The sequence below is a fragment of the Oryctolagus cuniculus genome, chromosome 17, assembly GCF_964237555.1.
Source record: "Oryctolagus cuniculus chromosome 17, mOryCun1.1, whole genome shotgun sequence".
NCBI classification, from domain to species: Eukaryota; Metazoa; Chordata; class Mammalia; order Lagomorpha; family Leporidae; genus Oryctolagus; species Oryctolagus cuniculus.
The window spans coordinates 42,690,387-42,717,989 of record NC_091448.1 but is presented as its reverse complement, the minus strand read 5'-3'; the positions used below and the strand labels follow the sequence as shown (position 1 = coordinate 42,717,989).

The window sequence follows — 27,603 nt, the reverse complement described above, 5'->3', positions numbered from 1 at the left end:
TAGTCCCGGTTGGGGTGCCGGATTCTGTCCCGGTTGCCCCTCTTCCAGGCCAGCTCTCTGCTATGGCCCGGGAGTGCAGTGGAGGATGGCCCAAGTGCTTGGGCCCTGCATCCGCATGGGAGACCAGGAGAAGCACCTGGCTCCTGGCTTCGGATCAGCACGATGCTCTGGCCACAGCGCACTGGCCGCAGCAGCCATTGGAGGGTGAACCAACGGCAAAGGAAGACCTTTCACTCTCTCTCACTGTCCACTCTGCCTGTCAAAAAAAAAAAAAAAAAAAAAAACCACAGTGTAGTACAATTCTTTCTGTTCAGCATTTGACGAGTGCCTACTGTGTATGACGCACAATGGCAAGAAAGTTGATACTTGCTGGGGATGCACTGAGTTTGTACTGTAAAACCCTTTAAAGTACAGTTTTTAAATTAACTGATCGTTGTCACTGAGAAATAAGACAGCCACTTGAAGGGGCATCAATGGTTGTATTTGTAACATGTTAATCAGTTCTTCTTCTTTGTTTAAATCTCTCAGGACACTAAAGGAGAATCAGCCATGGTCCTCTCCCAAAGGTTCTGAAGGGCATCTGACAGCCACCTATCCAACTGTGGGACAGACCAGTCCCCGAGCCAGGAAATCCATGAGCTTGGATATGGGGCAGCCTTCTCAGGCTAACACTAAGAAATTGCTTGGTTAGTTTAAATTATATAGAAGTTCTTCTTACTATTTTTAAAAATGATGAGATACTTTCACTCTAGAAAAATTATTGGAAATTATTCAGTGTTATTGGTTTTCTTTTTTCCTTGTTGTTTAAAGATTTATTTAGAGAGAGAGAAGAAGAGACAGAGAAACCTTAACATCCGCTGGTTCATTCTCCAGTTGGCCACAATGGCCGGGGTTGGGCCAAGCTAAAGCCAGGAACCTGGAGCTCCATCCAGGTCTCCCACTTTGTATTTGGACCATCTTCTACTGCTTTCCCAGGTACATTAGTAGGAAGCCGGATGAGAAATCAAGCAGCAGACTTGAGCCAGTGTTTACGTGGGATGCCGATGTTGTAGGCAGCAACAACTTCCTGCACCACAATGCCAGCCTCAAGGTTTTTTGGTTTTGTGTAGCAAAGTTTTTGATGCAAGTTACAAAGAGTTTGACAGATCAGTTAAGCTGTTCCAGTTGAGATGAGAATTGGGCCTTGAAACAGACTTTTCCTGATTCTTAGTCTAAATATTATAGCTTTTTTTTTTCCTGCCTTAGTTGGGCAATAGGAAATGGGAGTAGGATACTAGATACTTGCAAGATAGGAAGCCTCTTACTTCAGAGTCATTAATGATATAGTACTTCCAAAAATTATCATTTGAGAGCAAAATGCATCAATATGGTATGAAGCTGTAGTAATGTAATTTGCTGTGTTTTCTTTGAAAAGGCAGAAAGGTAGCACAGCATACTTTTCAATTTCTTGAAGAAGATAGGACTCTTGAAACTTCAGATTGCTCTGCAACATCAACGTTTGTCTATGAGAAGGATGCCTAAAATGCTGCGAGACGCTTTCCCATCTCAGTAACTGAAAGGAAATGAATGAAAGAGCCCTCGGATCCCATCTTGCAGCACAGAGAAACGCAGAGGCGCTCTGTGTCCCACTGCCCAGCCTTCTCCTTGTTGCTGGAAGGCACTGAGATCCGTAGTTCAGTGACCACCACTGGAAGTGGCTCTGTGGCGTTCAGTGGTCAGTGCAGGCAGATTTAAGTGTCTTGAAATAGTGTGGGTAATGTGTGCATACGAATGTTAGTGAACAAGCAACACAGTGGAAACAGAAACTACAAATGTTAGTCACTGTTACTTGTCACTGAGGCCTATTACCTTTTGTTTGGGTTCCTTTCTGTTATTACTTTGCTGTAAATAATGATCTTGGAGTTTCCTGGTTACTTTGTATTGTGGCAGTCTGGATTTTTATGTTAAGTAAATTGTTAGTGAATAAGTAGCCTAAGAGAAATGCAGTATTGAATTCATTCACCCCATGTGGTAGGTGAAAAAGCCTTTATGGTTTGGGGCTGAGGCTTATTCTCAGCCAATCAACAGCATCCCCTACATGCCATTAATGTGATCTGTGCTGGTAGGAAAATTAGAGGTTGCAGAGAGGAGATAACGTGTGAGCTGGGTTGAAGATTTAGTACGTGCTTGCCAAGTAAACACAGGATAAGGTAGGGCTGTATTCAAGAGAGGAGGAACCACATGCACTTCTAAAAGTTAGGAAAGCAATTGGCAATAGATCATAGCATCCTTGGGAGTGGGGCAGGGAATGAGGCTAAAGAGGAATAGGAATTCGATTGTAATAGACTGCATGTCATGTTACAACTTGTAGCCTCGTCGTGTATCCAGTGGAGATCTTTAAGGGGAAGAACTGAACCTAGTTTATTTTTTCTTAAGGGTTTCTGGCAACAATGTGGAGAAATAAGAAGAGATTTTTGGAGAAGGGACCATTTAAGAGACTGATCCAGCAATCCAAGCAAAAAAGGGGGCCTGGGTCCACAGGAGGGCTGGGAGGATTGAGAACAGTCAGGTTTGGGTTAGGATTCTGATACAGAAAGGACAAGACCTCGTGCCTGATGTACGGTCATGCAGGGATGGCTGCCGTAAGTGCGCAGCTTCAAAACTGGCTGCATGGTGATTCCATTCCCAGAGAACGGCTGACGTGTCTATCACATGATCAGTTTAAGTTGCTTGGTAGTGTTGTTGAAATTCCTTCAGGATATCTAGGAGTATATGTGCAAGAGAAATGAAGAGATGCATATGGAATTCAGAAAGAGAGAAGCAAATGCGTGGCACATTAAAATTGATTGGTTCTTAGAGAGTTGAAATTGTGGGAGTGAAAGGGATCTCCCAGGAAGAATGCAGGAAGTAAAATAAAGAGTGAGAAGGATGGAGAGTGCTATTTCTGTTCTCATGCAGTGTGGAAAGCATGACTTGGTTTTGCAGAAAATCTGAGTTTCCAGTCTGGTCATTAACTGGATCCCTAGCCATGCAGCTTGAAGCTAATCAGCTGCCTGTGGCTCCTTCAGTTTGCATGTGCATGAAATGAAGAAGACTTTATCCTTTCAGGTTAAGTTATTTGACCTTGATATTTATGACTGTTGTGAGTACTATACTTGAGGTTAGTATATTTTTCAAGATTCAGTTGTCAGATTTTATGATATTGGCTTCAGTTCTTCCTTTTCAAAAAGAATACTGTTAAGGCATTTCAGGAGCCAGCACTGTGGCACAGTGAGCTAAGCTGATGCCTGCAATGCCAGCATCCCAAATCGGAATGCTGGTTTGAGTTCCAGCTGCTTCATTTCCCATCCAGCTTCCTGCTACTGTGCCTTGGAAGGCAGCAGATGATGGCCCAAGTATTTGGATTCCTGCTACCTGTGTGGGAGACCAGACAGAGTTCCTCCTGGCTTTGGCCTAGCTGAATCCCAGCTGTCATGGATATTTGGGCAATGACCCAACACATGGAAGATCTTTCTCTCTCTCTCTTTCTCTCCTCTGTTGCTATACCTTTACCTTTCAGATAAATAATAAATATATTTTTAAAGTATTCCAGATTTTTATAGAAAAAATTTTCTCAGAGAAATTCCTTGACTATAAAGAACAGAAATGTGTTAAGTACCAAATAATCCAATTTCAGTACTTTTACTTTAGATAAAAGTATTTAATATTAATATAATATGTGATTAGAGAAGCTCAGAGCCAAGCAGGAGGTGCACTGCTTGCTTGAGGCATTTCACATTGTGTCTATTCAGGACTTTTAGGTGAGCACATTTTTTTATCAAGCTTGAAGGACTCATACTAGACTTTGATTTTGCCCAAGTTTGGAAATACTCCTACATTTTTTGAGTAATTCTTGACACCAGCAGAATTTCTTAAACTGAGATGGCTCTTGAGACATGGTTTGTCTTTGCCATTGAGCAGTGCATGTCCCTGTATCAGCCATTGTTCTCGTTGGTGAAGTCTCTGATTTAACTACAGTGTGGTAAATGTCATCAGTTTAATGTGGACCAATGAGATACACATCCCATCCGGAAATGGAAAGCTGGGGGTTGGGGTGGAGTTGGGGGGGTCCCTGGAGAAGATGGAGAAGAAAGGAGGAAACTGCCCCCAGGGAGCTGTCTGAACTTTCTTGGGGTCCTTTGGTGAAAACTCATGCTCTTTATGTCAAAACTTGTTCTTTTTAGTATGTTCCTTACACACTGTGGTTAATAAATTTCCATTTCCATGTTCTGTAACTTCTGTTTATAGGAACAAGGAAAAGTTTTGATCACTTGATATCAGACACAAAGGCTCCTAAAAGGCAAGAAATGGAATCAGGGATGACAACACCCCCCAAAATGAGGAGAGTAGCGGAAACTGATTATGAAATGGGTGAGACACAAAGTTAATACTGATAAAGATCATTGAAACAAGGAGGGGACTATGCTGACTTCCAACCGACTCTTTAAGATGGAAGATAGAAGCATTTTTTTTCTTTTTCAAAATATAAACTCTGCAGCAGTCCTTGAAATGACAGTTATCCTGAAGCCCGTGTAAAAACTGTTGTATATATTTATTCAGCATTATAAATAGCTAGCAAAATTTTTTGAATGAATGAATATTAAGATGCTTATGTTGATATTAAGTGTCTATTAAGAAGCTACTGAATTTTACAAGTACCATTAAAATGTGTTCAGTGAGTTGATTATGCAGGTGTTCGGTAATACAGCTGATCGTGTCATTCCACATCTTACTGCAGAAACTCCAAGGATTTCCTCCGCACAGCAGCACCCGCATTTATGTAAGGTTTCCATGTCGGAATCGAATGCTCTCTTGGATGAAGAAGTGCTGACTGATCCGAAGATACAAGCGCTCCTTCTTACCGTTCTAGTAAGGAACTTCCTTTTTTGAGTTCTGGATTTTTTTCCCTGCTCAAATTTTTATTCCAAACTATGACTAGCAGGCCCTTAAATATTAAAAAACATGAAAGAAAGATGTTTTCTGCTTCTCACCAAAACAGATAACAATTCATCCACAGAGTGAACATGTTATTTACTTACTTTGGTTGTGTTGTGGCAGGCTACTCTGGTAAAATATACCACGGATGAGTTTGATCAACGAATTCTTTATGCGTACTTAGCAGAGGCCAGTGTGGTATTCCCCAAAGTTTTTCCTGTTGTGTAAGTATGTCCTTTTATTTTAATTGACCTTTTTGTCTGTAAGTCAGATGTTCTATAAAGGGCTAGGAATTATTACCCAGTAATGTCCATTAGTTGGAAATTTTAGCTTAGAGATGGTGGGTTTAATGGTAGCTAAGACTAGTTTAGGCCTATTAGGAAAATATTTCTTTTATCTTGATTTGTTCAAGTGGTTTATCTTTTCGTTTTTTTTTTTTTTTTTTTTTCTAAAGATGTATTTATTTGAGAGGCAGAGTTACAGGGAGGTCTTCCATCCACTGGTTCACTCTCCAGTTGTCCACAATGGATGGAGCTGAGCCGACCCAAAGCCAGGAACCAGAGGCTTCTTCCAGTTCTCCCACCCATGTGCAGGGGCCCAAGGATGTGGGCCATCTTCCGCTGCTTTCTCAGGCCATAGCAGAGAGCTAGATTGGAAGTGGAGCAGCCGGGTCTCAAACCTGCGCCAATATGGGATGCCAGTGTCCCAGGCAGAGGCTTTACCCACTACGCCACAGCGCTGGCCCCTAAGTGGTTCATCTTGATGAGCATTGTTCATTTTCCTTACAGGAACAAACAAGTGGGTTTGCGTGTTTAATTCAGCATACCTGTCTGGGTTTTTTTGTTTTTTTTTTGTTTGTTTGTTTTTGTTTTTGTTTTTGTTTTTTTAGTAGAGCATTTGAATTCATACACAGTTGGACAAAAACAAGATTACCCTCCTTTGTAGGAGGTGAATTTTATTTTTTATTTAGGGCTGAGGTAATGTTAAAGTGTTCACATTTAAATAGGTCCAACAAAAGTGGGAAATGTTGTTCCTGATCTAGGCCTTCTGTGTAACTATTTCCTTATGTGAGGTTAATTTCATTTTAAAACTTTAGAATTTTTTATTTGGATTTCAATTATTTTTATTCATGCAGTATAGCCAGGTTAGAAATAGTTAATTTCTTCCTAAGTTTCATTTGGATCACACAAGTATAATCCATCCCTTCCCAGTGAATTTTCCTTTCCTTATTCTTTCTGAGAGTAAGCGCTGATTGTTACCACATTCAGTTTTAACTGTCTGGATACATATCAACAGCAGAAAGAGATGCTCCCAATGCATGCCAAGGAGCAGACAGAAGCCAAACTGATCCTGAACAAATACTCACCATCTGTAGTTAGGCACTCCTAGTAATTTGTTTTTACCGTATTTTCCTTGATAACTAAAAACAAAGCAAAAGACAAACCAGAAAAGCATACACACACACATATACACACACATACATACACACATACACACACATACATACACACACACACACACACACACTACAGGAAAGCCCCAGGAGCAAAAAGCACTCATCTCGCCTCACCCTTGCCACATTGTCTGGGGAGTGTATATTATGTTAATTTCCCTCTGAAGTGTTCCTCTGTTGATTCATTTTTTTAGGCACAATTTGCTGGACTCTAAGATCAACACCCTGTTGTCATTGTGCCAAGACCCAAATCTGTTAAATCCAATCCATGGAATCGTGCAGAGTGTGGTGTATCATGAAGAATCCCCTCCACAGTACCAGACGTCTTACCTGCAAAGTAAATGAGTGTAGTGGGAGAAGGGCGGTTGATGAGCTGGCGGGGTGCGCAGCTGTACATGCCCTGACTGCAGAGTTCTTTCCAAGCGAGAGGCTCCTTCCTCTGTCTCTCTCCACAGGCCATGTTCTGACTCTCTTAACTACATATTCAATACAATAACTGATTGACAGCTTTTTAAAATTAAAATATGCACATAAAAATTAAATTTAAAATTTAAATTTAATTTAAAATTAAAATATGCACATACTAAGTGCATTTCAAGTAGGTTTTAGCCTGCTTTGACACTCATTCTAAAACGTTTCAGTGTTTACATAGCGACTATCCAACTTACTGAAAGTCTGTTAACCAGTAAAAGATGCCCATTTGATTTTTTGCAGGTTTTGGCTTTAATGGCTTATGGCGGTTTGCAGGACCCTTTTCAAAGGTAAGATAGTCGGATTTCCTGTTAGCTTTTGATAAACAAAAGTTCATACCCACATTAGTGTATCTGATTTAAGAACACACAATATGATGAAAGCCACAAAAATAGCAGACAACAAGCATGTTATTTTTATAAAAAGTTTTTCAATACAAGATTTTCAATTTTTTTCCAAGAGGTAGCACCTTTAATATATCAGTTCTCATAAAAAAATCAATTTATTTGTGAAAAAACTCAATTTATGTGTGACTTTTCAAAAGGACGTGATAAACCCTAAACTTTTCTGCCCTCAGTCCTTGTGAATTTGATCATCTTAATAAAGACATGCTGAAGTATCTGGTGGCCAGCAAGGAGCATTACCTATGGGTACAAATCAGTCTCAGGAAGGCATTTTCACTTCCGTCCGGTTGGACTAGACTCATCTACTCTGGATATACCCTATTTGCTCCTGTTCATTTTGTTCTTTGATTGGCTTTAGTTGATATAGTGCTAAATGAGTGTGTGCTATTTTATACGGTCTCTCTCCACATTGATCAAAGTTCCTTGATGGCAGGGTGTCTGTTTTCTTACCCCTACACTTGCTAGTGCAGTGTTCTAGATACAGGGGTGCTAAATCAGTCTTAATTATCTAAACCTTGTTCCAATTCTAAGAATTGGGTGGTTTATTTCATTTGATTATTGCACATATCTCTTGACATGCACAGATTGTCACAAAAAAGTGGGCCTGAGATCATGGAAATAAGTATGCCATGCAGGGCTTTCTGTGGTTGGAGCAGCAGTACCCTCTGAGCCCTGCACAGGGTCAAGTTAGGATCTCATGGCGGCTGGAATGATGATGCTCTGCTCATGCATGTTCTTTGGGAAAACTGGCTTGACATCATTCCTGGCTATCGTCGCATCTCAGTGTTGAACTCTGTCTGTGTGAGGCTTTCAGAAGGCACAGGTTCCTCTGAAAGCTGGAAGTAGAAGCTGAATAAAACCCCCAGCTGTGTGTCCTTATAAAATGGCAGTTTCCAAATGCCACTCCACCCCCATTTTATGCTCTGTAATACAAAGAAAAATAGTAAATTAAGCCCAAAAGAAAACATGAGTTGATCTTTTTAGGCTTCTGAGGGGATTTACCAAAAAAGAAAGAAAGAAAAAGAAAAAAGAATAAGAAAGTGGAGCTAAAATAATTTCCTATTTTCCATTACAGCAAACACAAATCCCAGACTATGCTGAGCTTATTGTTAAGTTTCTTGATGCCTTGATTGACACGTACTTGCCTGGAATTGATGAAGAAGCCAGTGAGGAGTCCCTCCTGACACCCACATCTCCTTACCCTCCTGCACTGCAGAGCCAGCTTAGTATCACTGCCAACCTTAACCTCTCTAATTCCATGACCTCACTTGCAACTTCCCAGCATTCCCCAGGTCAGTAAATGTGATCTTTGTATGACTTTGAGCGCTAATACTAAGATAACAACATTAGGAATTCCCTTGTGGTCAGTTTACAGCAGACGTTGTTCCTTGTCTCATGAGGTTCACCTTACATTTCTCCTTTACCGAGTAGCTATCTTGAATTCTGTTGCTCTGTTAGGCTTTCTATTTTCAAATAAGTTGCACATAAGACAGTGAAATGTTTAGAGCATTCACATAGTATGCTAAGGTTGATAAGTTTTTATAGTTTGGACAAGAAGAGCAACCTGAGTTACATTACCCTGGAAGTGAATGGAAATATAGTTTCTTTACTAGATACACTGACTACCCAGATGTGTCTCTGATACAGCACACTTGATCAAAATGGTACACAAAGCCTGGTAGTTCTCCATTTCCCTGCTGCCCACAGCTACTCAACTGTCCATAGACCAACCTGGGATTAAATTAACCAGCCAAAAAGTCATCTGAAGAACATAACACCTTAAAGCCTACAATTATATTCCTTACTATAGAGTCATTGTAGGTCCAAGTGGGAAAAGTATGCCAGTGCAACTCAGAGGTGGGCATGCTGAGCAGTAGTAGCTGATAGCCCTGAGGGGACTGTTGTGGAAGTCACAGGCCTATGGAATCCTGAGCACATTCCGTGTCAGAGTGAATGGTTTCATGTCATTCTGGTTGACCCAAGTTTATTCATTACAGAGCTGACACTGTTGTGTGTATTATGGGAACACTGGGTAGTAACAGAAAGCTTCCTTTATGCCCACATTGTCTTTCAGAAAGATTTCCTTCTAAAATGATGAAAATAAAAGCATGTCTGTTTAAAGTTCTGTTCTCTGAAAAGTTCACCTATGAGATACCTCACTGTATAAGGAAATTTCACTGTACATAGCTTTTTAAAAATGTTAGCATGGGTTTTATTTTTAAAAAATCAAGTTATATAACTATTCTGTGATTTTCAAGATCCTAAGTAGAATCCCCAGTTTATACTCCCAGTTTTGCATAAACATGTCAATGTATATGGTAGTCTTAAAGGTTCTGAAGAGTTCTGCAGGTGTAATATGCAATCCGTATTAGAGACCATTGTGTACTGTAGCTGTTCTGCACTATGGAGCTTTGGTCACAGCCAAGCTTTGCTCAGCAGAGGAAATAACTTATCTATTTCATCAAGTATTCATTGGTCACATCACTGATAATCCTTCCCCACCTCCTCACGGGAGATGAGAGGAGTCTAGGCAGCTGTTTCTCACGTGTAACCATGCTCACTTGCCCTCCTTCACTTTTCTCTGGGATAGTGTTTCTTCATAGTGGTCTCAGACCAGTGCTGTTAGCTTCATTTGGGAGCTTGTTAGAAATGCAAATACTGTAGTCTGGCCCCAGACCTACCTGCCATTTTGCCAGCGCAAAACTTAAAACTTACTTTCTTCCAGGTATTGCAGCCTCTGAATCCCACCTGTCCAAAATCTTGGCATGTGGGAGCTGAGGGGCCATATAGGTAATTTAGTTCTAGGCTCACAGAGTTGTGTACAATGAGGAATTTTAGAAGAGTTAAGTCAGTTGCTTTAATCACAGAGATATCTAGAATCAAGGCCAGTGTTCTGTCTTCCACATTCATTGCTTCCTTATGTATGTACATACGTACCCGTCTACCTACCTACTTTCCCTTCCCTCTTCGTTTATTTGTTTGTCTGTTTATTTTTGCTTTATTCTCTCTGCCCTGCCTTAAACACAGCAGTCCTTCTGTAAAGCTCTCTGCCTTCTGGCTATTTGTTCATTTTGACCAAACTTCAGCTTCTTGGACTGATAAAATAGTGTTAAACCTATCAAAATGATTTAGTTTTTATCTGAGGTTCCCCTCTCAGGCTACTTATTGGAGGGATTTCTGTCCATCTCTGCCCACTAATGCAGACAAAAATAATCAGGTTGAGAATCAAATACTAGTACAGGTTTTCCTGTTAGTTGATAATTGCTTATGCCTAGTGTTGATTGGACATTAGCTGTATCATATGCTTTGGTAGAACAATCTCAGTTGTAACCTCTCATTTAGAATTGTTTATAAAAACCAGAGAAAAGCATGTGTGGTTTGGGGTACAGCTTTAAATCAGTGGTGTCATCTCCAATAGTTCTCCAAATATGGCTACCTGACTCTATGCTGGAAACTGACAATTCTCTAAAGAAATGAGAGCTTTAAAAGTAATGAAATTTATTACATAGAATATGGTGGTCAGCTCTTCTTGTCTCTAAGACATGTGTCCTTTGGTTCATGAGATTATTTTACTACACATTTGGACAAAGGGTTGATCTATTCAGTAGTAACTTAACTCTCCCACAAAGCTGATTTGGGTCTCTAAATTGGTGGGCTCATCTCCATCAAAAAGGATTTCAAAACTGATTTCTTTGTGCCTCGTTGTTGTGGTTTTGTCGTTTGTTCTTATGGAGTAGCTCTTAATGGGAAGAGCTTCATTAGATATATTGCCTCATATCCTTAGCTGCATGTAATCTTACCTCCTTACCCTCTCATTTCTTTATGTTACCAAGTTTGCTGATATCAAAAGGCTCAAAAAAATAATCTTAGCCAGATTCCTAACTCAGGCTGGCATTTCAACTTTGCTTTTCAGCTGTATGGAAACCAAAATACGAACATTTCCATGTTTTCACTCCCAGCAGCCAAGTCCCAAGCAGAAGCATTGGAAGAAGCTCTGCGTCATTTCCTGAAAGGGAGCACAATGTGACTGCTGCCAGAGTAGTCTGCCTTAGCCCGCACCCAGCCTGCTGAGCTTCAGCACACAGAGGCTCTGTCGCCTTAGTTCAAAAAGCAAAATGTGCTAATCTGTACAGAGACAGCCTTTGCGAGCTTTCAACATCAAGGCAGGATTCTGCTTTCTAGATCTTGGGTGCTTAGCAAGATCAGTATCTTCTTCGAGTCTCCTACCTTGTTTGCTAACAAATCAACTAGATGAAGAGATTCTTGGAGCTGCTCCTTCTGCCCTCCAGCCTTAGCCTTACCTAAGTAGAAATGTTGGTGATACGTCATCAGTCCCCATCCAGCTCTGAGAGAAGCAGTGGTCACTGAAACAAAGCAGTTGTCTCTGGAAATGCGCACTTGTTGACCAATTAACATAGCCCACTTGTCCAGCCGGAGGGGATTGTTTCATAAACCCACACTTAAAAATACATAAATGATGTCTTCTGAACTCCCTAGTGGGTATCAAACTTGGCACCTGTGGGGTCTAAGTTATGGCCAGTTAGGAACCAGAGCTCAGTACATTTAGATTGTGTTGACTGTGACCCTCTAGCCAAATAGACGGGAAGCATTGCTGCTTCAGGTTTTCCCAGGTGCCACTAAGAACATCCTGAGGAGGGTTCGTGACGTTTACTCCATGATATATCAGGATATTTCAGATTTAATATTGGGATCTTTAGTAGGTCCAGTGTAGCTGAGCTAGATATGAATTAATGAACCAAGATTAGAACTAGAAAATAGGGGCAGGTATTTGGCCTTGCAGTTAAGATGCCCACATCTGGTGTGCGAGGACCTGGGTTTAATGCCTGGCTCTGGATCCTGATTCCAGCCTCTTTACTGTTGATGCATATCTTGAGAGGCAGTGGTGAAGGCTCAAGTGTTGGGTTTTGCCAGCTATGGGAAGACCTGGATTGAGTTCCCAGCTCCTGGCTTCAGCCTCAGCCACTGCAGGCATCTGGGGAGTGAACTAGCAGTTAGGAGTGTTCTCTTGCTCTCTATCTCTGCAAATAAATTAACAAAAGGGGGGGGGGCACTGCTCTAATATGACCTATATACCCAAAAATGCTGTTTATGAGACTTTCTCCTGTGTACCTAAGCTATGAGTAGTTTCTCAACTGATGGCAAAGAAACCTTTTTTTGAAGTTTTAATTTGAAGGCTTTATACCCATTTCATTTTCATGTATACATTTCAGGTAAGTCTGCCTGATTCCTCTTTAGATATTGAAGAGCAAATGTATAAAGATCCAGATAGAATTAAGTGAATTTAGAACTCAGATTTATTTTATTTATTTCAAAGGCAGAGTTACAGAGAGAGAGGGAGAGACAGAGAGAGAGAGATCTCTGTCGGCTGGTTTACTCCCAAAATGGCCACAATGGTCAGGCCTTGGCCAGACTAAAGCCAGGACCTTTTTCCGGGTTGCCCACATGGGTTCAGGGGCCCAAGCACTCAGGCCATCTTCAGCTGCTTTCCCAGGCACATTAGCAGGGAGCTGGATCATAAGGGAAGAATATATACATTCTTTGATTAATATTACTGTGTTTTGAGAAAATAACTGAAATTCCAGATGTTTCTCTTGCTATATACAAGGGACTCTGTTAGACTCAAGGCAGCAGAGGAGCTAAGAAGGCATGACACCTGCTGAGAATTCAGACAGTAAGGGTGGTGAAGTATATGTGGGTAAATATTTTGACGACTTTTATGATGCTGGTCATGTTGTACCTTGTACTATATCTATTAGCATAGCTTAAAAAAACATTTGTTTGAAAGACTCAGGTAATAATTATAGCAGAAGTTTTTAATTTTTTAAAGATTATTTATTTGAAAGAGTTACAGATTGAGAGAGAAAGAGAGAGAGAGATCTTCCATCTACTGTGTGCTGGTTCACTTCCCAGATGGCTGCAATGACTGGGGCTGGGCCAGGCTAAAGCCAGGTGCCAGGAGCTTCGTCCAGTCTCTTACATGAATGACAGGACCCAAGCACTTGGACCATCCTCTGCTGCCTTTTCCAGGTGCATTAGCAGGGAACTAGATCAGTAGTGGAGCAGCTGGGTTGTGAACTGGCACCATATGGGATGTCAGCATTGCAGGCAATGGCATCCACTATACCATAACACCAGCCCCAGTGGCAGAAATTTTATAAACCATTTTTACCTCAAAATGTGTAAGAAATGTGTTTTTTAAAATACCAAGTAAGCCTGGGATCTATTTTCAATGGTTGGTTTTTGTTTTTATCGTTGTTGTTATTGTTTTCTGTCAGAATTACAGAGAGAGGGGAGTGGAAAGAGAGAGAGAGATCTTCCATTCCTTGGTTCGCTCCGAAAATGGCTGGGGCTGGGTCAGGCAAAAGCCAGGAGCTTCTTCCAGGTCTCCCACGTGGATGGCAGGGGCCCAAGTATTTGTGTCATCTTCCACTGCTTTCCCAGGTCATTAACAGGGAGCTGGATCAGAAGTGGAGCTGCCAAGACTCAAACCAGCCCCCATATGGAATGCTGGCACTGCAGCTGGAGCCTTTACCTGCTATATGCTATATCATAACACTGGTCCCTCAGTGTTTTTTTACTAGAAAAATATCCATAGTTTTTTCCTTTGATCAGCTCATTTTAATATTGGAACATTAATTTTTTAAAGCAAAACCATACTTAGTTTTTATTTTAGATGTTAGATTTTATTTCATTTTAGATTCACTTCTTCCACTTCAATGTTGGCTTTTGTCCAAGGCTGTCTCCGTTCTCCTGGCTTTGCTTTTGTAGTACAGACCTTGCTCCTAGGAACCTGGGTGGTTCAGCATATGCTTACTCATAAGCTTTCCTGGACCGAGAGAGTTGACAGCTGTGGATACAAAAGATGTTCCATCAAAACCTTTTCTCTAAACTTAGACTTAGCTCTGAGTTAGTAATATGCTTAGCGAGCTTACTGGGTTTGAAATATCTTCTTCTTAGAGGAAACTTAAAGACTCATTTGGAGACCATTTAAAATCTCTGAAATAATTTTAATGTTTTTAGATAACTGCTTATGGTATCACCAGACCTTTATTTGGTATTTTCTTGATTTTTTATCCCCTTTCTGTATTTCCTATATATGGGGAGAAACTGGTTTTGTTGTTGTTGTTGTTATTGTTTGCTTTTTGTTTATTTGAGAAGCAGAAGGAGACAGGCAGGCCAGCAGATAGAGAGCTGCCATCACTGGTTCACCCCTCAAGAGCCCACAACAGTTGGGACTGGGATAGGCCAAAGCAAGAAACTGGGACCTCCATCTAGGTCTTCCACATGGGTGGCAGGAACCCAGCCAGCTGACCCATTACCACTGCCTCCCAGGGTGCACATGGTCAGGGAGCTGGAATCAAGCGTGGAGCCAGGACTCCAACCTAGGCCCTCCAAGGCGGGATGTGGTATCCTAACCAGTACCCCAGCTGCTCAGGCAAATGCTTGTCCCTAAGAAAAATAATTTTGAGCAACTGCTTGGTTTCTGCTAATTTTTATTATCTCATGTTTTAGTTCAATTTTTTACTTAAACTGAAAGTCTTCATAAAGGTGATAGAAACACATCGACCTGTAAAATTATCCATGAATATTTTTTAAGATTTATTAGAAAGGCAGAGTTTCAGAGAGGCAGAGAGAGAGAGAGAGAGGTCTTCCATCCACTGTTTCACTCCCCAATTGGCTGCAACAGCTGGAGCTGTGCTGATCCAAAACCAGGAGCTTTCTCCAGGTCTCCCACGTGGGTGCAGGGGCCCAAGGACTTGGACCATCTTCCACTGCTTTCCTAGACCATAGCAGAGAGCTGGACCAGAAGTGGAGCATCTGGGACTCAAACTGGCACCCATCTGCGATGCCGGCACTGCAGGCAGTGACTTTACCTACTATACCACAGTGCTTGCCACAGCACCGGCCCCACAAGTGCTTTGATTTTCAATATAAGATTAATGCTTAGTGTGCTGAGAAAATAATGCACCTGTCTGTGAAGTTGTAAGTTCTGTCATTTATTAACAGATTGAATTATATGAAATTAATGGTCAGAGTTCAACAATTAAAACCAGATTACTTCTGAAAATCAAGGAACATAACAATTATCCAGTATCTAATCGGATTTCACCCTTTTTTAGAATCTGTGGACATCACTCACTCTGTTTTTCCTTCCATTCTGTGTCTGTGAAGCTTCTCTGCCTTGTTCTAAATCAGCACTTTTCATGCCGCTGTTCCCTCGTCAAGGTACTCTTTCCTGTCATCGTCCTTGCATGAAATACTGCTGACCCCGCACTTCTCCCGGGCACATGGCATGAGACTTCAGTCTGCCAGTCCCCATGAGCTCGGTTTGGCTCACACCCCCGAGGCACTTGTAAAGCCATGGCTTCTTAAGATCTGGGTGCTACCAGAATAGCACGGCCAGCACGTGTCCTGTCTCAGGGAGCCACTTAGAGCCTCACTGAGCACTGAAGAAGTCCCTCCGTGAACAAACAAGGAAGAGGGCACAGAAAATGAGCAGGGCGTGTGGTTTGAGGAAGGTTTGTCTAGGTTAGAAAATATTTGCTTTCCCCAAAGCTAAAGCAAACCTCAGTGTTGCCTTACAAGCAGCACGGTGACCACACCATCACCTGGGCTTTTAAAAAAAGAATGTGATTGTCAGTTCTGTTGTCTAGCAGAGGGTGAGAGCACTCCCTGGTCTAATTCATGAAAGAAGCCTTTTTTTTTTTTTTCTGTAATTGTTACACAGAAAGATGAGACCTAAACAGAAAAAGAAGAGTAAGCAATTGATGAAAGTCTGTTGAAATTTCTTTTTAATTCCTCTAGTTGCAATTCTGTGTAGCTCAGAACACAAAAATTTTTCAGTTTCAGTATATAATTAGCAGTTCTGCATGAATGTATTGGGTACAGCATCAGAACAATCTGTGGTTATCCTCTCCCACTAAGAAGGCTTATTATTAGACTTTGTGCTTGGTTACATTACTTTGGTAGTTTTACAAATCGTAGCTTAAAGTGCAAGCTGTATGCATTTATTCAAAAAAACTTTTCAGTATATTACTCCATTTCTGTTTCCAGCATTAGGAGCATCTTTATTTGTGTAGTAACAGTTCTACCTATTTGCAAGAATGTGTCACATAGCTGACTCTCCCGTTAACCGTTGAAAACTGCCAGATTAGGACCTAGAACCCAAGAAGAATTGCGATCCAGCCAGGACTCCAACACTGCTCTTCTGACATGGTTGCCTTCTCACATACAAAGGAACTTCCAAAAATTCATGGAAATTGAACTAACATGTTTATTTTGGTGAGAAACTTGAAATCCCTGCAATTTTAGCATAAGACACATTTCCATGAATTTTGTGAAGATCCCTTGGATGTACAAAGAGTTTTCTGATTGCTCGGCTGTTTGTCCGTGTGGTAGCTGTCGCAGCGTGCAGTCAGGCGCCCGCGCGTGCTCCTGTGCAGTTGGTTGGAGGTGGGCGGTATCGCCAGTCTTTCACCCAACCCAGTCTTCCTTAGCTTCCCAAGAGCTACCAAGGAGTCAGTCCTTGTAGCATGCAAATATTAGGCTCCATCTGGGGAAACTGTAGTGATTTTTCTAAATGAAGTGTTTTGTCCGCCCAGGCTGGGGCCGTGACACTAATCCTGATACCTGCCTTCAAGGAACTGAGGTTCTGCAGAAGAGACAGACACAGAACCTACAGGGCTGTCACGGAGCCTAGTAGCCCTTGCCCCACTTGCTCTCCTCACTGAAGTTGGGTCAGTAAGTCACCACACCCACGGCAGCACAGGCTGCTCCCGCACCGCTGTCAGGAGCTCCCAGCTTGTACCCTGAGTGTTCGCCACTGGCCACATGTTTGGCCACAGTCTCTCTGCGGGGTTCTGAACTTGTAGATCCCGTGGCTTCAAAGTGCAGGTTTTACTTTCTGTCCTTAAGGTAGTGGCCCTAGGTTTCTGCCACCTAACGGAGTTTTGCTGTTGTGCTCACGGAAGCAGAGCAGGGAGAGCCAGTGTTTCAGGGGCACAAGAGAGAGCAGAGGGCAGAGGTTCGGGAGGGCCTTGCTGAGAGGCGTGGCGGGCACGTCCCAGAGCAGGGCGCAGGCCATCTCCACGGGAGCCTTCTGGCTGATGATCTGTTTGCCCTGGAGGATGTTGAGGCAGTCATGCCTCAGCTCCCAGAGAAATTTCTGGTCTAATTTTGGAGGCTAAAAACCAAGAATGCCACCAGCAGGCTCAGAACTGAGAACTGTGCTTAGAAACATTGAATGCCAGAACCAAGGCACTACGATCGCTCTGTTTCACACCAATTTGGCTTGTTCAGCATGCTCTACTTTGGTGTAAATATAATGCATTCATTATTTTTAAAAGACCCCCCCCCAAAAAAAAAAAAGATTTTTGTGTGAGTTTCTCCGTTGATCCTCACAATTAAACCTACTTGCCGTGAGGTTGAACTCGGGAGTCCCAGTCACGCCACGTTTGCCCTCATGCAGCTTGTAGAGTTAGGTCCCCGGAGTCAGCAAAAAATACACACACCAAGCTAAGGATGGGCCAAGGTGCGAGTGGAATTTGAGAGTCGAAGCAGACTGTCATCCTCACAGAGCCCTGAGGCTTTGGGGTACAAGTGACAGGGCTGACATCAGTCATGCTCAGATGTTTCCAGTGAGCATGCTGAGCAGGAAAAAAAAATTGGAGAATTCAGAAAAATAGAAGAAAAAAAATCACTTACAGTCCTCCTTCTCATATGTGATCAGTGTTTGTTAACATTTGATGCATCTCCTTCCAGTGTTTATTTTATTATTTTTTAAAAGATATATTTACATATTTGAAAGACAGTATTACAGAGATAGAGATCAATTGATCTTCCATCCATTGGTTTACTCCCCAGATAGCTGCAATAGCCAGGGCTAAACCAGACCAAAGCCAGGAGCCAAGAGCTTCTTCCAGGTCTCTCCCATGGGTGCAGGGGTTCAGTTACTCTGGCCATCTTCCATTGCTTTCCCAGCCACATTAGCAGAAAGTTGGATCAGAAGTAGAGCACCTGAGACTCAAACTGGCGCCCATATGGGATGCTGGCACGTGGTGGATGAACCTGCCACACCACAACACCAGCCCCAGTGTTTTTCTTTACATAGTTGAGGTAATAGTCTGTGAACATCTCTGTAATTTGCTTTTTACCCTTAACACTTAACAGGAGGCAAATAGGGCTTTTAAAATTTTGAAGTTTGGAGGTATTTCTATAACAAAACAGAGAGTAAAATATTTTTAGGACTAGCACTCTAGTTACAATCTGTATAACTACAATTTTTCTAATTTTTCAAGTTTCTTTTTTTATTTTTTATTTTTATTTTTTGACAGGCAGAGTGGACAATGAGAGAGAGAGACAGAGAGAAAGGTCTTCCTTTTCCGTTGGTTCACTCCCCAATGGCCGGCGTGCTGCGGCAGGCGCACCGCGCTGATCTGAAGCCAGGAGCCAGGTACTTATCCTGGTCTCCCATGTGGGTGCAGGGCCCAAGCACTTGGGCCATCCTCCACTGCCTTCCCAGGCCACAGCAGAGAGCTGGCCTGGAAGAGGAACTACCAGGACAGAATCCGGCGCCCCGACTGGGACTAGAACCTGGGTGCTGGCACTGCAGGCGGAGGATTAGCTTATTAAGCCGCGGCGCCAGCCTCAAGTTTCTTTTAGTTTATTCTTTCACTCTAAAGGCAGAGAGAGCTTCCATCTGCTGATTCACTCCCCAAATGTTCAAAACAATCAGAGCTGGGCTGTGCCGGGCTGTGCTGGACTGTGCTGGGCTGTGCTGAAGCCCCAGGAGCCAGAAACTGAGTCCAGACCTCCTGTATGAGTGGCAGGAACCCAGCACTTGGGCCATCACCTGCTGGCTCCCAGGGTGCACATTAGCAGGAAGCTGGACTCAGCACAGCCTGGACTGGAACCCAGTCACTCTGATATGAGATGCAGGCATCCCAACCAATGTCTCAACCACTACACCCGCCCCAATTTATTTGTAATTTTATTTCTCAAGAATACCGCTGAGGTGGCTGACGTTATGATGTAGCAGGTTAAACCATCGACTGTGAAACTGGGAACCTATACGGGCACTGATTCATGTCCCAGCCTCTCCACTTCTGATCTAGCTCCCTGCTCACTAACCCAGGAAAGGCAGAGGAAGATGACCCAAGTGCTTGGACCCCTGTCAACTATGTAGGAGACCCAGATGAAACTCCTGTCTCATGGCTTCATCCTAGTCCAGCCCTTGCCATTGCAGCCATCTGGAGAATGAACCAACCATGGAAGATTCTCTCTCTACCTGTCTCTCTCCCTCTCCCTCTCCCCTTCTACCTTCCTCCCTCTCTCCCTCTCCCCCTCTCCTTCCCTTCTCCCTCCCTCTTCTCTCCTCTGTCTCTCTAACTCTGATTTTCAAATAAATAAATCTTAAAAGAGAACAAAATACCACTGAGCAGGCCCTTGTCCCCAGACAGAAGCATTGCCACCTTGCAGTGTAAGGACTGTTCTTCCCCCTGGGTGAGCTGTAGACTAGAAGCAGCAAGGCCACTTCACAGACAGGCAGACAAGAAAGCCCCAGGGGCAGATGGCTGGCTGCGAGCTGCAGGGCCTCCCTGGTGCTTGTCCAGGCTGGGGGCCCCTCATGATGGCCAACTCCAAGTAATGTTTTAGGTTTTTTTCTTTTTGAGACTTTGGTTTCTTATTCCTAAGCTTTTCAAAATTTTAATAAATTTTCCTTTTATTTGAAAGGCAGAAATATCTTCCGTCTGCTAATTCGTGCCTGGAATGTAAACAGCCAGGGCTGGGTCTCCCTTGTGATTGGCAGGGACCCCGATACCTGAGCCATCGCCTGCTGCTTTGCAGGTGCCTGTTAGCAGGAAGCGGTAGCGGGAAGCAGGGCTGGGACTTGAAGCCGGAGGAGATCCCAAGCAGCCTCTTCATCACTGCTCCAAGTAGTTTTAAGTCTGTGTCTTTACGTCCTTAGTTTTGCCACAGTCTTACTTCCTATAAAGGAAATTACCCCAGATAAGACGCCGTTAGACTTAAGCTTATGCCACATACGGATTGTAGGGAATGGAAGGTCTGATACACTGACAAATTCTTAATAGTTTCCGAGGAAGGAATCAAAGGGAGAAAGAAGTTTGTGTGTGTACTCACAGCATGGTACTGCCACCTGGAGATCAGGAGCTCGGAATTCCAGGGGCCCGGCTGTCACCTTTTAAGATGGAAGCTGTCAGTTCAACCAATTTATTTATTGAAAACAAATATATAAATATATATAAATATTCAATAATTATTTATTGAAAACAATTAATTAGATTTTATGGGAAAATGAGTAACAAGTCACCGTTACCCCTCCAGGTGCTTTTACTTCTACTAGGGAAAATAAGACGTATGTGTAAGTTGTGCTAATACAGACGGAACTTGACAAATGTTAAAGCCAGGAGGGAAAAGTAGACTTGGCAGGAGACAGAGGATGAATCACAAAGGAAGTAAGAGATAATAAAAACGCAGGTTGAATTTAAGAAGCCTGTGCAAACACACATCATAAGGAAGTTCAAGGCATATTCAAGAGATTGAGTCTCTTTCAATTCTGTTTTTTAAAATAGCTGTGGATGGCCAGTGCTGTGCCTCACTGGGCTAATCCTCCACCTGCGGCACCGGCACCCCGGGTTCTAGTCCAGGTTGGGGCACCGGATTCTGTCCCGGTTGCTCCTCTTCCAGGCCAGCTCTCTGCTGTGGCCCGGGAGTGCAGTGGAGGATGGCCCAAGTCCTTGGGCCCTGCACCCGCATGGGAGACCAGGATAAGCACCTGGCTTCTGGCTTCGGGTTGGCGCAGCACGCCGGCCATAGTAGCCATTTCAGGGGTGAACCAACGGCAAAGGAAGACCTTTCTCTCTGTCTCTCTCTCTCACTGTCTAACTCTCCCTGTAAAAACAAACAAACAAACAAACAAAAAACTGTGGAGAAGTGAATAATGTATAGAAAAGAGCAAAAATTCTCAGAGGAGAGGGCAAGGTTTCCCCTCTTCGTCTTTCTGCAGGTTGGAGTGTTGATGCCGGGTCAGCCATCCTGGGCTTCCGGAGAGGCAGTGGGGACATCTTCCCCAGTGCACCTTTTCATAAACCCTGACCAGGGGCCCTGTGCCTCTGATACCCGCGTAGTGGCCACCTCTGCTGAGTCTGTCAGTCAGGCCACCTGGATGCCTACCCTCTGAATTAATTCAGGGCCAACTCCAGAGGAAGGCTGCATGGCTCCAAAAGGGGGTAATCCCCAATTCATTTCCGTTCCTGTGCCAGCCAGTGGCTGTGCAGATCTGCGCGTGTTTTTCTAATGTAATGAACCCTTCTTGACCTGAAATGCCACTTTTTGACCCAAAATAGAAATCTTTCTGCTCTGGAATTCAGTGAATTTAAAATTTAAATGATACAGATAAGAATAGAATAGAATAGAATAGAAATTAAAATAAAAAAAAAATAAAAATAAAAATAAAAAATACTGCCTCCTGAAATCATAGTACATAGAGAGAACATATTTTGGCAAATGTTTTCCCAGCCTTTTCCCCCCACGTGGGCATTTTGTTTTCCTCTTCCAAAAATGGTGGTCATCTTCCTTGACCGATAAACATCCATCAGTGCTTTATGTTCTGATGCAAACTACCAAAAATGCCACCAGCATTTGCTTTCCCACCAGTAGCTTTGCCAGAAGTGGGTTTAATCAGTCTCATTTGGAGGAAGATTTTGTTGAAGTGTAACAGAAAAGTACACAGATCACAAACTTGCAGATTAGGGAACTTAGAGGTAAACACACTCAAAAATCTAGCACTCAGACAAGAAACAGAACGTGGCCAGGGCAGCACGCTCAGAAGCCACGCTCAGCCCACCCCTGCAGTCCTGCTGGCCCAGGGAAGCTACCTGTCTGATCTGTCATCTTTATTTACCTATTGATTCTTTTAAAATTATTTTATTTGAAAGGCAGAATGATAGAGAGCGATATATACAGAGAGAGAGAGAGAGCGCTTCCACCCACTGGTTCAGATGGCCAGAACTCCATCCCAGTCTCCCATGTGGGTGGCAAGAGCCCAAATACATGGACTGTCTTCCACTGCCTTCCCAGGTACACTAACAGGGAGCTGGAAAGGAAGTGGAGCAACTGGGATTTGAACTGGCACTGTGATAAGGGATGCCGGCAGCAGCTTAACCTACTGCTCCACAGTGCTGCCCCTGGTGATTTTTTTGTAAGATGCGTTTATTTATTTTGAAAGAGTTACAGAGAAAAAGATCTTCTATCTGTTTATTCACTCCCCAGATGGCCACAACAGCCAGGGCTGGGCCAGGCCACAGCGAGGAGCTTCATCCAGGACTCCCACTTGGGTGGCAGGGTCCCAAGCACTCTGGCCATCTTCCGCTGCTTTTCCCAGGTGCATTAGCAGGGAGCTGGATTGGAACCAGCGCCCATATGGGATGCCAGTGTTGCAGGCGGCAGCTCTACCTGCTGCGGCACAGTGCCAGCCCTATGGGATTTCATTTTGTCTCTAGTTACTTTTGTGAAGTTACTACTTAGATGATTACCAAAATTCCTTGTGGGCCCCAGCATGTGGAGGTAGAACTCCTCCCTGAGAGAGGAATGGCACACGTGCGAGGCTGGACAGTGTGCAGGAGCTGCCACAGTTGAAACAGACATTGCCCAGTGTGCCCTGACTCAAAGCAGACGGAGCAGGCACCTGGCCTGCTCTGAGTGACCCGTTGTGGAGCGGTCCAGAGCTCTGCACTTGCAGGGGGGTTCTGCTGTGAACGTGGGTGCGGGCGTGGGGGCCGGAGGTCGGCCCTGCGCACAGTGTCGGGGGGTCTGCAGAAAGGCGCTCCTGCGGCTGGCCTTGGCGCGGCCCAAGCCTGTGCGCCCCTGGCTTTGCCCCGCCGCGTGCCTTTTCTCTCGCTGTTGCTCTGCTGGCACAGCTCGGGTGCAGAGGGAAGGTGCGGGTCTGTGTGTGAGCAGGCCTCGCAGGCGCTGTGCAGATGAGTTTGCAGCAGCAGCTCTCCGGGGGGTCTCAGATCCAGTGAGGTGGAGCCGTAACTGGCTGCCTTGTCTCTCCCCAGGACTGGACAAGGAGAACGTGGAACTCTCCCCCACCACCGGCCACTGTAACAGTGGACGCACGCGCCACGGATCCGCAAGCCAAGTGCAGAAGCAGAGAAGCGCTGGCAGTTTCAAACGGAATAGCATCAAGAAGATCGTGTGAAGCCTGCTGCTCTCTCAGCTCAGACCGGCCTCCTCGGCCTCCGCCTCGCGCGGGCTCCCGGGTGCCCCGCCCCCAGCCTCGCCCCACCCCCACAGGTCCTGATGCTACACCTCCTGTTCGTCAGAGAGCCGTCCGGTCTGCCACGTGGCCAGACCATCAACTCTCGGAAGCGCTGCCTAAATTTAATGCTGCTTTCTCCTTCCATTTTTCTTTGTACTTTTGGCGTCTATCCGGTATAAGCAAGCGTTGAGAACAACTGCAAGGACAGTGGGGGGTCAGGAGACTGGAACAGTGAGCAGTGGACGCGGGAAGCCGCACAGCCGGCCGGCGAGGACAGCCGTGCACACGGAGCTCCGCCCTGGGCTCCCCCTCTTCGTCCTACCAAGTCAGAGTCTTAGTTTTATTCACACACTTTTCAAGATAGACGTTTACAGGAGAAAAAATATTATAGCCCCAGTACATTTAGTCTTTTAGCTGTGGACTTTTTTTTACCTTACGAAACCGAAGGAACGTAGGGTCAGGCCTCAGTGACTTCACAGCACCAAGCCCCGGGCCAGGCACTGTGGGGGCGGGGCAGGGTGGGGCGGGGCTAACGTTCTGCAGTAGACTCTTCAATACTAACACTTGAGTATTAGCAATAATTACAGGAGAGTAAGCGTGACCACACCGACATTAGCATCGCCGAATCAAAGCTCTGGGTTCTGAGGCCTTAGCCAATCTCAGTCGTCCAAACTCTCTTTTTTTTCCATTTGATTATCTTTTAATCTTTAAATATGCTGAAGGTTTTTTTGTTTGTAAGCCAAAACTATACTAAGTATAGTAATTACACGTCTTTCCCCTCCTCCTCCTTGTTCCCAAATAATTGTGCGCAGGGTAAATCAGTGAACAAAGTCTCGGAGATTCTTCCCAGAAGGTAACTTTCATGGATTTCGCGTTAGCTCCATGGCAAAACAGAATGGTACGTGACTTCTAGGGTAGCTGATATGTTAATTTTGTTAAATAATTTCCTAAGAAACATAGAGAATGGTGTATATTATCAAATTTTTTGATAAGATGTATTTTAAATATCTTTTAATCTTGCCCCTCTCCTCTTAAAAAAAAAAAAAAGGAATCTCTCTGTCAAAACATTTGGGTTCTATGTGATAGAATTGCATTTATTCACTGTGAAAAGCCTGACCAGCCTGCAAGAGCGTGACGGGGGGCCGCTGGCGTTGCTGCTATCCTGAGGTGTGGCTCACCACAGTGTGGGAATCGCCACGGTAATGCAGATCCTGTTTCCCTGTGGTACCTGCGGTGTGCAAAATAGTCTGAGCTCAGTGAGCATATTAGTACCTGATGCTCCAGTTTAGGATTGAACCATATTTATTATGAAAAGATACTACCCCCACTCCCAGGTCCCCTTTATATGTTATGATATAATGGCTTTGGGAGGGGGAAAACTTAGGGGAGAGGGGAGTTTCATGTAGTGCTGTTCAGTAGTGGATTTCAGTAAATTAAATTCCACAGCTAATTCAATAAATAATGGTACATTTAAGTGTTCTGATTCTAATAATATAACATTTCACATTTATCCACACAATAACAATGTAATATGTTAATGTAAATAAAATTGCCTTTTTTATTAAGAAATAACAAGAATTTAATTTTTTTAATTTGTTTACAGTCCTGGGAAAGGTTAAGAACCATTGCCAAAATAAAGGGAAAAAAAATCTTAGTATTCATAGCGATTTTAACATAGGATTGTTGGAAAATACTTAAGACAGGTGCAATTAAATAAACGTTTGTTTTTAACTATTAGAGGCTACATTAGAATAAAATGTTTATAATAGCAGAAGCCTAGAACTGAGGTTAGAAATAGACCGGCAACCCAGTGCCAAGGATGCCACGCTGCGGCGGTGTCGGCCGCCCGCGCCTCTGGGCTGACAGCGCCGCGGCCGCAGCCGGCTCCTCGGCCCCTGAGCAGCCGGCGGGAGCCCTGGATCCCTGCGCTTCCCCCGCTTTCCTCGCTTTCCTCCTTGTTGGTTTGGTGCATATAATGGTGGGGGTCCGCTCTTGTGCTCCTCCCATCGAAACAGAGAAACTTCCAAAGATTTAATGCTAAATTTCCACCCACAAGTTTACCAAGGAGGGAGGTGTCTTCAGCGTGTGGCTTCCCGCTAGCGCGGTGGGCGGAAGGAAGCCGTCGGAGGACCTCCTGAGACGGTCGGGAGCGGCCAGGGGACCGCCAGCTTCCTGAGGCTCAGGGCCGGCCTCCGCCAAGGAACTCACAGCTCGGGGACGGGGTCGGGCTGCCCGGGCCCGTGTGTCTCCCACCGACCTGCGCCCCTGAGACAGGAAACGCGGTTTCCAGTGCCCACGCCTCATCTGCGAGGGAAATTCTGCAGTTGGGTGCAAGGGGCCCGTTGCTGCGGCGTGGAGAGCACCATCAGCGCTTGGTTGGGGGTTGTGGGCGTCTCCCTCAAGCTTGGGAAGAACACAACAGCAAGCCACCACATTGGTGTCACACGCACCTGTACCTGCTGCAAGGGGCGTGCCCTTGGGCGCCAACACCAAGAGGGTGCGTTGGGGGACAGTGGCACTTGCTGTGTCCTGTGGTCACCTATCCAGAATGGACCAGCAGTCAGCTCCCAGCCCCGGCAGGGGACACAGCGCCAGCCGCCGCCCAGCCCCCTGCTGCGTGGGTAGGTCCTAAGGGTTTTCAATTTCATGCTGGCCTTTTGTTCAGTTTTTGGTTTTATTTCTGCACCCCCGGCCCCAGGCGTACGAGGCGTGTCTTGCTCAGTGTTCCCCGATGGACTGAACACACTCACTGAGCGTCAGCCACACCGGTTTTTTTTTTAATGCAGTATATTCACCTGTAAATAATCTGTGTAAAATTTGACAGAAAAGTATATTTACTACACTGTAAATACATGTGATGATATATTGTATTATTTTGCTTTTTTGTAAAGCAGTTAGTTGCTGTACATGGATAACAAAAATTTGATTATTCTCGTGTTAGTATTGTTAACTTCTTCCTGCGCCTGCGTTACATCATTTAAAGAAGATGCTGTGTGTTGTAACCCTGCATTGTATATGATAACATCCCCCACCCGCCTCGCCCGGCAGTGCCCTGCCTGCCGCTTTGTGTGACGTCGTAAGCGCCCACCGCCCACGGGAGGGAGACGCCCCCAGACCTTGGCGGCCATGGCAGGGGAGTCACAGAAATGGGTCCAGGCCACTGTTCCCTGCCCCAGTTGCCTCCTTGTGTAATGTACTCCCCTCCCCACCCCTTTTTTAAAAGTAAAATGTAAATTCACTTGGCTCAAAGACGTGAGGAGTTCTTTAATTTCTTGTAAGGATGTTTCTGGGTCTCCTCCTCCCCTAACTCCCACGAGAAAGATCCATGTATTTCCGGAACCTCTCAAAGCTAAAAGATCATTTTGGTGAGACACCTTCTTTGGGGGTGATGCGAGTGTGTGGAGTGGAGGAGCAGTCCGAGGCCCGTGCCGGGGGCCCCCAGTTCTCTCCCCTCTGTCACCTCTCCCCTACAGGGGCGTGTCACCAGTGTGGCCACCTCCCCTGTTTCCTCTGTCCCCTTGCGTGCCTGCCTTGCTCCACTGCAGAGAGGCCAGCCTGGCGCCGCTGGACAGGACGGGGCTGTCCTCGGAAGGGTGCCAGTGTCTGGCGTCAGAGGATTGAAGCTGGCCACACAGCAGGGACACACAGCAGAGCCGCACAGCAGGGAGGCAAGCGCAGCGCTCTGGGGGAAGGCGGGGGTCCCGTCCCAACCCCCCAGGTGTGGAGACCCGGGAGCAGAGAACTGACAGCTCAGAGACTGAACCTGTCTGTGTCCCTGGCGTCTTCTGGCTCCCACCTCCCTGTTCCCTCAGCTCCACAAAGACGCAGCCACTGTCCCCACTGGCAACCTGCACGGGCCTGGTTGCAGGTGAGGCATGCAGGTGGGGTGGAGCGCTGGAGGGTTGGTCAGCGGTGGCACCCCACGCAGTGATCCTCTTGGCCCGCAGCCCCAAGGCAGGCTGCAGGGGGACAGGCTCCTCCCCTGTATGCCTAGGGCTCCCTGTGCTTGGGCAGCCCCG

At 44.8% G+C, this 27,603-nt stretch overlaps 1 protein-coding gene across 9 annotated transcripts in view; it reads left to right on the top strand.

The window, feature by feature from the left end:
• NF1 (neurofibromin 1) overlaps positions 1-26,833 on the top strand; it is a 299,237-nt gene extending 272,404 nt beyond the window's left edge. For 6 of the 9 annotated variants that reach the window (XM_070061094.1, XM_070061092.1, XM_051825441.2 and 3 more), the window contains 7 exons: positions 529-686; positions 4,267-4,389; positions 4,757-4,887; positions 5,077-5,177; positions 6,601-6,743; positions 7,121-7,167; positions 23,382-26,833. In XM_070061094.1, the coding sequence (XP_069917195.1) occupies positions 529-686; positions 4,267-4,389; positions 4,757-4,887; positions 5,077-5,177; positions 6,601-6,743; positions 7,121-7,167; positions 23,382-23,774 (1,096 nt within the window). In that variant the 3' untranslated portion in view covers positions 23,775-26,833. Of the gene's footprint in view, positions 1-528; positions 687-4,266; positions 4,390-4,756; positions 4,888-5,076; positions 5,178-6,600; positions 6,744-7,120; positions 7,168-8,356; positions 8,574-23,381 lie in introns of all 9 variants that reach the window. The other 3 variants (XM_002718936.5, XM_070061091.1, XM_002718937.5) reach the window with 1 other exon arrangement.
• Positions 26,834-27,603: the final 770 nt, after the last annotated feature.